The sequence below is a fragment of the Ambystoma mexicanum genome, chromosome 3q, assembly GCF_040938575.1.
Source record: "Ambystoma mexicanum isolate Mex_15411 chromosome 3q, UKY_AmexF1_1, whole genome shotgun sequence".
In the NCBI taxonomy this organism is placed as follows: domain Eukaryota; kingdom Metazoa; phylum Chordata; class Amphibia; order Caudata; family Ambystomatidae; genus Ambystoma; species Ambystoma mexicanum.
Window position 1 is genome coordinate 304,960,365 of NC_090926.1, and position 14,641 is coordinate 304,975,005.

At 41.1% G+C, this 14,641-nt stretch overlaps 1 protein-coding gene across 3 annotated transcripts in view; it reads left to right on the forward strand.

The window, feature by feature from the left end:
• PRKAG1 (protein kinase AMP-activated non-catalytic subunit gamma 1) overlaps nucleotides 1-14,641 on the forward strand; it is a 458,467-nt gene that overhangs the window by 124,976 nt on the left and 318,850 nt on the right. For all 3 annotated transcript variants that reach the window (XM_069653840.1, XM_069653841.1, XM_069653842.1), the window contains exons 5-8: nucleotides 10,571-10,629; nucleotides 11,833-11,878; nucleotides 12,284-12,338; nucleotides 13,033-13,159. In XM_069653840.1, the coding sequence (XP_069509941.1) occupies nucleotides 10,571-10,629; nucleotides 11,833-11,878; nucleotides 12,284-12,338; nucleotides 13,033-13,159 (287 nt within the window). The remainder of the gene's footprint in view (nucleotides 1-10,570; nucleotides 10,630-11,832; nucleotides 11,879-12,283; nucleotides 12,339-13,032; nucleotides 13,160-14,641) is intronic.

Genomic DNA, 14,641 nt, shown 5'->3' on the forward strand with positions numbered 1-14,641 from the left:
GGGCTAAAATACACACATGCTCACAAACAGAAAACCAAGAAGAGGAGCCTCACCAAACAGAATTAAAACACCTATTTGAGGACCAAAAAAATGAAGGAGGAGGACAAACAATGCCTGGATATAAAGTAAATGAATCTATACTGGATCAACAACCAAAAAGACAAGGAATTAAATAAAACAACCCAACTGATTCATCGACCCCCCCCCCCCCAATAACAGAGCACCACCAAAACTACAAACGAAAAAAACGGGTAAATCAACACTCCCATCTAACAACCCGATTGGAAGATTTTTGGAAAAACTAGGGAAGACTCCCACAGTGAATCGTTTTGAACTTTCCGACTTAGAAATGCTGACAGGAATCCCACCATCCCCTCAAAGAAACCTAAAAATGTCACCAAAGCCAGAAAAGACTTTTGAGGGGGGGGTCCTACAACAGCAAATACGCTGGCACCCAAGCCAACCTTCCTCACGCCAAAAGTCAGAAATAACCAAAACCGGTACAGACAACGAAATTACTGCAAACAGATTTCAGTGCTATGAGGATGGTAAGAATAATTCAATATTGAAAACAGTAATATCAGGAGAGAACAAAGGAAAACAACAAGAAAGTAAACTAAACTCTGACCAGATGAGGGGAAAAAACAAAAACAAAAACGACAAAGGCAATAGACAACGCAAATCAAAAACCATTGCTTATACAACCAGATATATTAGGGAAAAATAATAGCGAGACTTCAACGAAAGTAAAGCCGAGAAGGAGGGAAAAAAAAGAGACAGCCTGGCACAACCTAAAGCAAACTACCAGTGGAACCAAGAAGAAATAAAACTGGCAGAGGCGATATTGAACTATAAAAAAATGCTAAAACACAGAGAGAACACCCCGGGTTGGAAACAGTCGCCGCAACAAAAAAAGCCAGATGTCTCGACGGATGCCTTACGACTATTGTTCTCCACGCCACACAAAGCAAAAATAGAAAGTGAATCCCCCCCAAAAAAAGAAAAAAACGCACCTGTTAAAAACGTGGACATACTACCAGTCATGTCAGCTGTGACCATCGCACTGGCACCTTTCGGGAAATTATATGAAACAATAAACGAAACATTAAAAGACCATACTTCACTATTAGCAGCTTGCAACATGAAACTAACCCACTTGGAAGGGAATATAACAGCTTTAGAGGCATGGAAGGCATCCGCAAAGGAACAAGGTACTATGATGGATAAAATGGAGGTGTTCCAGTTTTAAAAAAAAAATCAGTATCCAATAGTTCTCAAACCGAACAGATTGAGTACAAGGAAACCAGACACGAAGATGAACAAATAGCAACCACAGCAAAAATTAACTGGAGACCGTCATCAATTAAAGATAAAATAGATAAGAACCTAGGTGAAACTAAAAAAGGCTTAAAAGAGGATCAAAAAGAAAACCAGTCGACGAGAGTCCAACCCGAGAATAATCACCAACTTCAGAGAAAAAAGATCGCAAAAAATAGCTCAACTCAGAAAGAACAATTGAGCACAAAGGGATCCACTGCACAGGATAAACAACGTATGGAAAAAAATGCAAACTTGTTCATGTCTAAGTGGATATCTGGGATGGACCAAAAAAAAAAGTCGTAGAAAGTGAATTACAAGAGACAAAGATGAAAGCAACACATAAACTTGTGGAGGAGAGCTCGCTTGACTTATCGGCCCAAAGTACATATTCGATTGAAAACTCGTCGGAAATACCTTGACCGAGTGGAAAGAAAAGAAAGGTGTCCTTTGCAGAGGATAACTCCTCAAGAACAGAGCGCGGGGACAAATACAAGCAGAAACAAACAAAGGCGCCAGAAAAAGAGAAAAATAAAATAGATGATTTAAACTACAGAAGAAGTCGGATAACTCCAGAAAGGAAAACGTTGTTTCGATTGGCTAACATAAAGATAAATAAAACCAAACATGAAAGCCCCAAAGACCGCCCCGCACAGAGTTCAAAGGAAAAACATGAGGGCGAAAGGCTTGATAACACACCGAATAGTGGAACCCGTCACAAACAATATCATCAACATAACCAAAGAGCACGACAAAACAAACCATAAACATCTCCATATAGAAAAAAGTCAGACATAGCAGATAAGCAAAATAATAACCAAAGAAGAGAAAAAAGTAGTCCAAGTGACAGACACTCAGAAAGAAGAACCAGATCAAACAGAACACACTCGGACTATTCCATACAGCCAAACCCCACTCGGACATCAGCAAAAAAGAGCAACCATGAGACTTCTACAACAAGTTCATAAAGAAGACCAAATTAGAAGTAGGGACTTAAACATGGTAGAGTTCGCACACAAAGCTCGGACGGATAGTATCTTCCTGCATATTACATCTCAAACAGTGAAAAAACTCCTGTTATCAGTGGCAGGAGACCTAGCCAAAAGAGGATGTACCTTAAGAGAAACTACAGCAGAGGAAAGAGGGTACAGAAGAGATGATTCACACAAAACAAGAGAAAAACGTAATTATGAAACAAACGAAAAAGAAATAAGGAAAACCACACAGATAACACCAGTAACTGAAAGACTAACTAGAACAAAGAGGAAATTCAATTCAATATCGGAGATAGATGACCGAAAAGAAGAAGATAAACTTAGAAAATCACGAGAATTATTGGATCAAAGTGATTCAAAGATGAAAAGTGACAAGGAAAGAGTAAAGACCAGAGAAAAGCTCTTCTCCCAAGACAGCTGGACATACAACGACAGGAAATCACAAAGAACATCTCCGAGAAAGCCTAAAGGTCCTTTTCTTTCCCAGATCACCAGAGAAAAAGAAAAACGTACCATTCGTGAAAACACCTCGACGCAGAATCAGACGAAAGAGGCAGAAAAGAACCCTAACAAATGGGCATGGATTCCTTCGGCGTTGACAAGATATGTTAGGAAATAGCAACCAAATCGTCCCTCTGACAACCTAGAAGGAGAGACGTTAAAGGAGCAACACACAGCCCAAGAACCAGAGCAAAACATCATCCTTGGCTCTTGGAACACAAGAGGCCACATTCACCTGACGGAACCAGGAGAGGTGAATCTTGGCCTATTCGACCTAATAAGTTTGCAAGAGACTTGGTTGCTATTTCCGCCGAGCCTGGACGGCTTTGAAGTAGTACTCGCACCGGCCCAAAAAGGAGATGGAGGACGTCCTACTTCAGGCCTGCTGACAGCCGTAAGAACTGGCGGAGCTCTCAGTATAGTCCACAACCTGATATCATCTCTGGCAATTCAGGCAACATTGCTAGAATGGAAGAAAGAGGACTCTAGGCAAAATAAATCCAGGCAGGATCTTATCCTATTATTAAACATCTACTGGAATCCACTGATAACAAAGACCAAGGGATTCCTAAATAACGTGGAAAAAATTCTAACAGACGCAACAGAAATGTATGACATGGATCACATCTTGATATGCGGTGACTTAAATGCCACCTGTCCTACACTCAAGATGGAAGCGACTCCTCATAACATGGGTAGTGCACAATCAATAGCGAGAGGTACAGCATGGGCAAAACTGATGGAATCCCGGGATCTGTACAACTTAAATTCCCTCGAATCAGCCAAATCCAGAATTCCAACATGGGAAAGTGCTGGCAGAAGAAGCACAATTGATTACATCTTTGCCTCAAAAGAGCTATATCTCCTAACCAAAAGTTTCAAGGTAGTGAAGACCACGGCCAGTGATCACAATTTACTAACTGCAAAGTGGCCAGCAAAAAAAAAGACGCCAGTGATAATGCCGAAAAATCTGGAAATAAACCAACAAGGAAACCGATTGAAAATTACGACAGAAGGCATAGTCTGTATCACGGCAGTTTACAACGGACAAAAAAACCGAAACACTTCGAAAGAAAAACTGGATTACCGTCCTCTTTTGATCCCTTTCCTACATCCACGACGCAATAGAACTTATGACAAAACTCATTTACATACTCATAACGAAGAACTGAGGATAAAGAAATTAAACCTAAGAAAGGCTATTCGGCTTGCACGAACAAAGCCAACACAAATAAATACAGATTCGGCAACCAAAAACAAAAGACTGTACAAATCGTGGATACAATCGATACGATGGAAACTATATCAAGTGGATGCAGAGAACATGCTAAGAGCAGTGTGCAAAAAAACTCACAGTTCTGGACCATCATAAAGCACAAAATCGCACCCACGGACATAAGAACCATAAACCGTGTCCCAGAAGAAAAATGGAGGGAGCACTACAATGACTTATACAAAGATCCTAACCCAGGGGAAACAACATCAACCACTCAAGACCACTCCAAATGGATAGTATGCTCAGAGGAGAATATTCTGATAAAGATCAAGAATCTGAACAACTCCCGTGCCCCAGGTCCAGATGGCATCTCCAACGCCCACTTGAAACAGGATGCAGAAATTTGGGCTCCACTAATATCAGAAATCTTCAGAAGATCGAGGATTTCGAGATCCATCCCTGATACGTGGAAGACAGCAAACATCGTCCCAATTTATAAGAAGGGCCCGAGGGACGACCCGAGAAATTTATAGGCCGATCGCACTATTAGATGTTCTCGGCAAACTTTTCGGATCACTGCTGTTGGACGAACTCCAGATATGGCAGAAAGAGGCAAAAACAACGGACCCCTTCCAATCAGGGTTCGAAAAGAATTTGGGAACGTCAGTCAACATTATGCTGATTAGCATCCTAAAATCAAGTGTTTGAGGGGCAACCATCAATATTCATTGCCTCAATTGATCTGGTCCAAGCTTTTGACTGCGTAAATAGGGAAAAAAAGTGGAGAAAACTGGAGAAACAAAAATGTCCACCATCCATTCTTGATCCAGTGAAAGCCCTATATAGCGAAACGTCCATCAAAATCCGGCTCAACGAAGTAGGCTTGATGTCTGAAAGCATAAAAACGGCCAGAGGTGTGAAACAAGGCTGCCCTCTGGCGCCGGTGCTGTATAAGGCCTATATGGCCGACATAGCAGATTCCGAAAACGACACTCGATCATTTCCTCCGCAAATAGGCGATTCAAAAGTGACAAGATTGCTGTATGCAGATGACATTCTACTAATAGATCAAACGGCAATTGGACTCCAGAGACAAATAGACAGTCTCACAGCCTATCTGAAGAAAAATGACCTGGAGCTTAATACTTCAAAAACGAAAATTTTGGTCTTAGAAAAACCAACGAGACCGAACATAAGATCGCAATGGTTCGCAAATTCGAAGAAACTAGAAATAGTCAAAAGCTGTACTTACCTAGGGGAGAAACTCTCGTCCAGTAAAATTGATAAAACGATGCAAGTACATCTGTTTTCCAAAACAAAAACTTTAGCAGCACAGGCAGTGTCTTTGGATAGGAAATTCGGGAAATTCTCAATTCTTCCACTCATAAACTTTTATAGAGCAAAGGTCTGTCCAACTTTGACCTACGGAGCCGAAGCCATGCCACATCTGCCGAAGACACTGTGGGCTAAACTTGAAGCTATATTTTGGCGCAGAGTACTACGACTTCCAAACTCCACTCCCATTGCAATCATTCGACGCGAACTGAGTCTACAATCATTGGAACCTGTGGTCACGAGAAACAGCCTATTATTCCTGGGCAAAATCATAAGGAACCCACGACCAAAAATCCTGGACATCATACTTCAAGAGTTGAAGAGTGAAAAAAAACCAACGATAACAAGCTGGTACAGTAGACTACTGGAACAAGCGGACAAAATCGGATGTTCAGAATGGGACATAGAACGGATCCCGGGAAAAATAAAGAAAAAACTTAAAATACAAGATTGGATTGAGACTCTAGACAAAGCAGAAGATCTCAGTCTCCACACAGCATACAACGAACACGCAAAAAATAGTCAGAAACTATCTAAAAAAGTTTCCAGATAAACGACTGAGAACAACCGTTTTAAGAGCAAGGTTAAACTTATTGAAAACCAATGAGATTCTCTTTCGTAGAAAACAGTCAACTACCAAAAACTGTCGCTATTGTAAGAAGATGGAAACTGAAACACTGCGCCATCTCCTCCTTCATTGCTCAGGAATGGAAAACCTGCGAACCATCTATCTCCATCCACACAGAGCTCGGCACCTAACCACAAATGAAGAAACTTGGTGGAATATGCTAATGTGTGGCAATTCCACATCTTTTCACAGTGGCTACAGCGAATCTTTTGGAAAAACTGAAGCTGGAGGAAATTAATCTATAAAAGAAAATTGCATTGGTAGTCCAAGCAAACAGAAAACTGCACGATATCCACAATGGGAAACCGTGAAAAACGCAAGAAAATATGGACAGAATTTGTAAAAATTGTTAATACAATTAAACACAAAAAAAAAGAAAATAATAATGACAGATGTATGTTTGTCTGAAGCCGTCCTGCCTGCTTTGCCTGTTATCACTGCTAGAAGGAGCAGTTGCCTTAAACATACAACAATAAGACTTCAAGTTCATCTTCCAGGCAAACGAATTTGTGTTTTTCTCAAAAATAACATAAAATTAGCTGCAGAAAAGGCCCAAGACATGGTAACGGCATACTTCAAGTTGCATACAATAAGAAAATGTATACATTTAAAAAACAAATTCATTTGATTAAGCACTATTTCTCTAACAAAAGAAATTACTTTTTTCAATGTATGTAATTATGTATTATGCAATTATTAATTGTGATATTTGTTGGTGTCTATTATATCAATATTCTTCATGTACGCTTTAAACCTTGACTTCAATTTACTTTATTTTAATGATCTAATGTCTACTTCGAAACATTCTGCATGTGAATTGTATTACTCTGACATCCCTCAACATTATATATTTGAGTCCAAAACCCATAAGTAGAATCCAAAACAATGAGTAGAAGATAAAACAATTGGCTGTATGTACTGTGTTGAACTTTCAGTGGATTCTGTGATATTGTTTGTAGTTACTACTCCTCCACTTAAAAGGAGCAAGATCCTTTACAAGCATTTTCTTTTTTCTATTAACATAAATTACATTAAAATACACCACATAATATATTGACACTCTGAAAATGAGCCTCATTACAATGTTTCCGGTCTGGAAACAACGATGCCGGTTAACTCACCAACACCCTTGTTTCCGGACTGGCAAACTACAATTCAAGCCTGCCGAAGCCGCTGTGCCAGATCGTTCTGACCATGCTGAGCGCAGCGGCCACGGTAGGCACACTTGTCACGGGAGCACCGGCACCGCTGCTCCCGTGTCCCCACTCCCATAGAGTCCGATAGGACTCCTTGGGAATGGGGATTACCAAATGTACTGCCGCCGGACTTGTAAAAGCTCGGTGGCACCGGGAAGTCAGGTGCCAGTAAAGTATAACGGGTCCTTCAGCAACCCGCCGGTACTACCGGCAGGGTTACCGCCGGACCCATAATGAGGCCCAATGTCTTCCTTTACGCACATTAGCCAATGTACATGGGCTTTTCGGCTAGTATTTAAATATGGCATAATGTCGCCTTTATAATGTCACAGAACTTCGAGGTAACGTCATTGTCTCTTTTAATACTTGGTCTGTTAGTCTATAGCAAAAAATATTCCAGTTGCTATGTTCAATGCATGTAGAATTTTATGTGAATATATAACTTTTACAAATAACATAAATCGTTTTATATCAAAAATCAATTTAAAAGGCAACTGTGTGGTTTAAAATTAATGGGTTCCTCCTCTCCTCTGGTATAGCCCAACAGTAGACTACATAAATATGCTACCATTTATTTATATACGACGTTGTTCCGAGAGGATAGCACAGCGGCAACCTGCTCGCCTGGAAGCAAGACGACACGAAGGAACACAGGTTCGATCCCCAGGTCCACGCTTAGAAACCTCTGGGTATTAATACGCGCGTTATAAATAACCTATCATATCATGTGTGGCTTGAAAAAAATGAATTCTAAAGAAAGGCATCTGAAAAGATTTTAATGCCTATAATTGGGTATTTTAGTTCCATTTGGAATTCTGCTGAAAGCTTCCTCTCACACAGACTCTGACAGCTACACGCTTAATGGGCAGCACACAATAATATAGTTGGAATATAGAGCCTAGACAAAAGGCAGTGCTTTATTCAGCAAGAAACACTCAATTCGCAATAAGCCTGTAATGGCATATATAAGCCTAATTTTGTAGATGCAGCCATGTAATGTGTTTATATTCCTTTCTACATATAATCCATTCGTTTTAGTAAAATGCTTGATAGTTAAGATATACATAGATACAAGCAGCCATGTGTTCATATTCAATTGTGCATAGTCTGTATGTACTTACACACTGAGGCAGCAAGCCATGCAAGTGAATGAATCTTTAATTCCCCAAAAAAAGGAATAGAGCAGCGGTCCTCTATAGATTTACTGTGTAAAAGGGCCTTGCTTGCCCTTTATACATAGAAGCTTTTATTTGAAGTCCGATAACCGTATTAGGATACCAGTCGTCCAAAGCGAAAATCAGGAGACTGATATAGAAAACACATAATTGGTTTAGGGCAGCCTGTCCCAGAAATATTATTCTGGGCACAGATAAATGTGGCTTTAGACTCGTAAGACACTTTTGGCTGCTGATTGATAACCAGACACAGGCAGACAATGCACACTTTTATGTGTGCAACAGACAAGTCGCTGAGCATTGAAATTGTTTACCCACGCTTAAAGGTGATGGGGATGTACCAATTAAGTTGTTGATACATATCACAACCTATTACAGTACCTTAACGTTCCTGCTACATAGATTTGCATTAGAAGCTGGGAGTCTGTCCATCAATTGACAAGTAGGTTTTATAATTAGGGACTTTCCGCATTTACCCTAAAAAAAACATCATGAAGCCCACATATGGGCACTGGCTGGTTTGAGCCTTGCTGTGTCCAAAGGTCCTAATTACAGGGGGTCTTTGCCCTATACCAAATTTGCAATATGTTTTGCTGACTTGAATGCTGTGCTTTAAGGTATGGTCTTTTTATTTTAATGCAATAGAAATGTGCTTGCATTATATGCGATGAAAGTATATTGACTTATCTTATGTTGCTTACTGTATTGATCTAAACCTTATATTTAGTTGAGTAACCGCAGAGCAGGTTTTGAAATGTTTTTCATAGCATTACTGTGAATTGTAATTTAAATTGAGCAGTGTCTTTGGATTAGACAAAAGGGATTTTGTGTCATTGAGCCCATGATGGGCTAGACTGGACTCCTGTGGTTTGAAGCCCACGTTTGGGGCATTGTAGATTGATTCAGGTACAGTGATATGACTTGTCATCCTTAATTAAATGTGATTAATGTGCAATTAGAGAGAGCCTTGGAGGGTCGTCTGATGATGAAAAGATGTGTTATAAAAATGTTTATTTATCGAAGTGAGAATTCGTTGAAGATTTGTCAATGAAAACCTCCTTTCTTTTTTTTATAACGTGGAAATTTGTGACTCCAGTATATTGAAAAAAATGACAAAATCATTAAGTGTTAAATGATGCCGATGTATGCTTCTCTACCTTGCACTCTCTCCATCTGTTGTATGCATTGGGTACAGCCTCATAAAATGTATGTGCAGAGTTCGAGAGCTCATAGATAAGCAGCTAGGTTCGTTAATAGGTTTTAACATTAGCAGAACACTGTTACAAGCAAGAAGGTTTGTTATCTAAAAAGTACTATAAAAAGTGACTGAGGCTGGGAGGGGATACACCTCTAGGCCTAGATAAATAAATGTAAATTGTAGCGAGGGCACATATAGAGCTGAATTATGGCGAGGGAAGACGTTCTCTGTTCTAATTGTGTCTAGAGCTATACCTTTTCGTTCCAGGGTGCTAGATTGTGCTCTCCGGTAGACCGGGAGACTGCCATTAGTGTCAAACTAACAATTGTAAGGCGAGCAACTACTATTGAAGTAATGAACTTTGAGAAGTATTATTAAGAATTCCTATGTGTGTTGGTTAAGTGAATTAAGTATTTATCTACCTTCCTTGTGCAAATATAATAAATGTATATTTTAATACAACATTTTATGTGTAAGTGTTTCTTTGGACTATTGTACTTACTGGGTTCGGTGCACTTAACTACAGCTCACATCTTGCTCCTCTGATCAGCCTGGCTGCTCTGCCATTCTACCAAGATCCTGTAGGCAGTACAGACTTATACTAAGAGTTGAGGACCTGTATGCCAAGGTATAGTTTGATGAAGTCTTACCTCAAGTGGACTTAAAATGACCTAGTGCCTCTGGGACCGTCGTCGGAGAATAATTTGTAATTTTAAAAATGTCTGGAATATAATCCCAGGAAGATATTTGGACATCTTTGCAAAGTGTTGGTTCAGAATGGGGAGTATGTGCTTGGGATACGATTAGCAATCCCCGTTATTGCATATGTATTTGTGGCTGTCAGTGTTTGGCAGCATGGTAGTATGCAGGTGTGTGATTACAAACATGTAGGACTGTCTTTGTAATTCAGTTTGTGGGTACTGAGAAAGTGAGTTTTATTGGGTGAGATGGTAAATTCGTCCTGTGATGGTGATTGCAGGGATTGTAATCCAGTTCTTTATTTTCACAGGGATGCTGACAATTACAGACTTCATAAATATTCTCCATAGATACTACAAGTCTTCCTTGGTAAGCAGCATCTCTGGAAGAGGGTAACGTAGGGAGTGAAGCGGGTCAGTAGGGCTCTAGACTCCTGGGTCTGGCTGTGCTCTCCTTCACATTCACCTTTCTCTTCCTCATCACTCTTCTTTTCAATCGCATTTAATTCCTTACTAATTCTGTGACTCAAAATCCTTTTTCTTCCACTTATCTCTGTCTTTGCCCATCGTACTTCTGTCTTTAGTCACATAAGTTCCAATAGACTGGAGCAATCTTAAAAATATCTAGTCGATACCACCGGGAGTGCTGCTGGTGCTGCAGATTAATGGGCTTGGGTGAGTCAATGGGGTGATAGTACTGAGAATGATAGTACTGAGAATGATAGTACTGAGAATGAGTCCCTTTGTGCAACCTTTCTGTTTTTCTCTTGATTTGCCCCGTTTGGCAGCAGTCAGCAGTACTGTAAACCTCAGGGATGTGTGTTTATTTTTCCATATTGAGGAGCCATACTGCCTAATCCTGTGTGATCACGCCTATGCAAGCTGGAGCAGACCCCAAGTGCATTGCTCTACCTAGATCCTCTGTCCCAATGTTGCCCTCCGTAGAGTCCGTGAGCAGATGAAACCCTGACTAAAGCTGCACTTAGCTGATATTGCCCTGGAAGAAGCCTCTCAGTAACTGCTGGCTGGAGTCTTTGAGTTTATGTAAATATATTCAAGGCCCTACATTACTGACAATGGTCTGAACAAACCCCTCTTAAGGGATGTTAACGTGGCTGAAACCTTTCGATGTCAGATTGACCTTGCTTGAGCTCTTCTGAACCGAGATTGGCCTGCTCCCCTGTAAGTCAATATTAACAGGCCCCTGTGTGATATTTGCCAGATTCGATTAGCTGAGCTGACATTGGACTGTCCACAATCCTGCTTATCCAGCTTATCCAGCATTGGCCATGACCCTGCATAAACTGATGTTGGACTGAGTTTTTGTGAGGTGCCTTGGACTACCAGAAACTACCTAAGCAGCCATTGACCCCACTAGTGTAATCCAGGACTGCCAAGCCCCTCCCTCTGTGCTGTTGTAGACCTGCAAGGAGATGTTCTGAGAAAATACTGGCCAAAGCCTCTAGGGGATGACATTGGCCTGGCCCAAAGCCCCAATGAGCTACCTTTTGGTCCGGTTTGGTGCCCCTCTAAGCTAATTGAGAGTTGCGACCTCTACCACTTTGTATTTTAGGTGCAAATCTACGAACTGGAGGAGCATAAGATCGAGACATGGAGAGGTAAGGGGGTTATCCTTACAACCTTATTGCTATTCCCACCTCAGACTTCTACCCGTCTATCTAGTCACTCTCCCAATCAGTCCTAACCACAGCCCCCTTTCTCTGCAATCTCACCCCTCCTAAAGCCTGAGTGCTAGAAGCACAATGGTGAGGACTCTCCTTTACCCCGCACCTCCCTCTCCCTCTCCATCTCTCTTTCTGCTCCTCCATTATTTTTGTAAGCACTTGTTTTGTATTCTGACTTTCACATGTACTCTGTGCTGTACAGTGGGTCTGTAATAAATACATTCAGCACAAGCACCGGGTTGCACGTTGTACCACCATGATTTTAACTGTTGAAAGTACAGCTAAGGAGGTCCTGATTCATTACCTTTTGTTCTAACTCAAGTTTCTGTACTCCCTTAGAGGTATATTTACAAGACTCCTTTAAGCCGCTGGTCTGCATCTCCCCCAATGCCAGGTAAGACTGCTTGCTGATACTTACATGTATGCACCTACTTGTCCCAGCTGCTTAAGGTCCTCAACCTAATCGTGTTAAAGATTGTATTGCGGGTCCGAATATCGATTTGCTCTTTCTCATGAAAATGCGCAAACAATTATTTGCAATAAATGTTTTCTTTTGACAAGTTTTGGTTTGATTCCTTTTTTAATTCTACCCCTCCAACGCCTACCCTCCACAGATCTCCTTCTTTACTTTTTCCATCGCTATTCTATGCCCATCCAGCTTTTTTTCCCCCATTGGCATTTTTTTGTTTTGTTATTGGCATCTGGCCTTTTTTTGTATTCATTGTAATGGTTCATCAAACTGACTTAATATGCAGTGGAAACTGTGATGTGAACATTGCAGAAGTGAGAGAAATCCTTTGGGAGCAATGCAGCATTGAAGCAATCTATTTTTGGTGAGTTTTGCTTTTGCTAAACAGAGGTGGCACTGCCTCTCTCATGGCGAGTCCCTCCATTTCAGCCTGATATCGGACTGTCGGACTGTACTGCCCTGTGCGTATGGATCCATACTCCAGTGGTGCTCCCTAGCAGACCTGTACCGGATTCTCTTGTAATGCTGGTAGTGTGTCCTTTTCCCTTCCTTTCTACTGTAAAACCATACTATGGCGATGATTATTTCTCGGCTGATTTATTATCTCTTTTGTTTTTAGCTTGTTTGATGCTGTGTCCTCATTGATTAAGAACCGTATACATCGATTGCCTGTCATTGATCCAGACTCGGGAAACACACTGTACATTCTCACCCACAAACGTATTCTCAAGTTCCTCAAGCTCTTCGTAAGTACCCTCTCCACCTGTCTGCAATGCTGCCTTATGTTTGGTACATCATGTTCCTCTTGCTGTCGCCTGAACCCCACACCTCCCACTGTTCTCCCAAACCTTCCCATATATTCCCATACTCTTGCTGCTGCTGTTTGTAGCTCACCAATTAAGTCACTTCCGTTTGCATACCACTGTGAGCAAGATGTATGTTGTTGTTCACTGGTGCTAAATCCCATAGCAAGCAGGTGATCCTCTTCCCTTTGCGAATAGTGTAGGACTTCTAATCTTCCTTTCGCGATGGGAGGAGGATCGGCTGCTCATCGGGCAGTATTAGAAGACCTACTGTTTGAGGATCATGACTGAAACCACAAGTGGGGGACAGCTCTGGCGTTTGGACACAGTTGCGCCAGATCAAATTGTTCTCCTTGGGTCATAGACATGTGCTATTGAATTTACATGGTCTGGAATCAAGGCAACGCTGCCAAGTTTGAGAAATACTGGCTCATAAGAAACTAATACAACCAAGAGGAAGGATTGAATCTCCCTGAAAGATTGGAATAAGTGATCATATCAGAGTAATGGGACACAGCATAATATGTATTAATGTTGTCTCCAAGGACCGTCCATATTGGAGAAATATTGATAGATATTCCTGCCTTTAGGCCAAATAAGAAAAATGGGCGAGAATTGGAAAAGGGAATCTGAAGAAGTTAATGCGATTAGACTATGGTTTCATGTTCAACGAAACATGTTGGGCAAACGTGAAACAATTTGATGCTAGAATACACCTGCTTTAACAATTTGAGTGGTGTTTATGCTTTATGGAATGTGCTCAATAAACCTATATACATTCCAGCATTGCATGTTTTTAAAACAATGTGTGCTCTGTAGGCTAATATGAATGAGGTGATCATGGTAATAGAGGACACTGTTGTTGGGGAGAATTCTCTTATAAGGCTAATTTCCCAAACCTAGTGAGTCCCCCAGCAGCTTTGCTGGATTTTTGGGGTTTGTTTTTTTCTCCTGCTAAGAGTGAGACTCTTTTATTCCCACTCTTAGGCATGATTTGAGGTATGTCTCGGACTATTTGTGTGCTTGTGGGCTATGGGGTCCTTTACTCCATAGGGTATCATCTATTTTTTGTGTATGTGTTACACAGCACCCTCAATGCAGTAACACAGGGGTGTCATAGTGACCCCCAAACATAGACTCCATACCCTGGAACTGACTACTGTCTCCCAGGGCATGTAAAGTCACCATTGACTTTACTAGTCCTAAATTGTGAACAGAACCAGTACAAACCATCATATTGTGGAAGTACTGGAAGGGGTTAATTATATTGCCCCTGGGTCTGTTTTCAAGGGGGCACTGTCCAGTCCCCCCCTTGTCGAGTTTCTGGCTGGTGGCAGTGGTTACCACGCAAAATATTCCACCAGAATATTTCTTATGGGATTTTCCCATTGATTTTAAACGCACCACTTTTTGGTGCAATGTTAA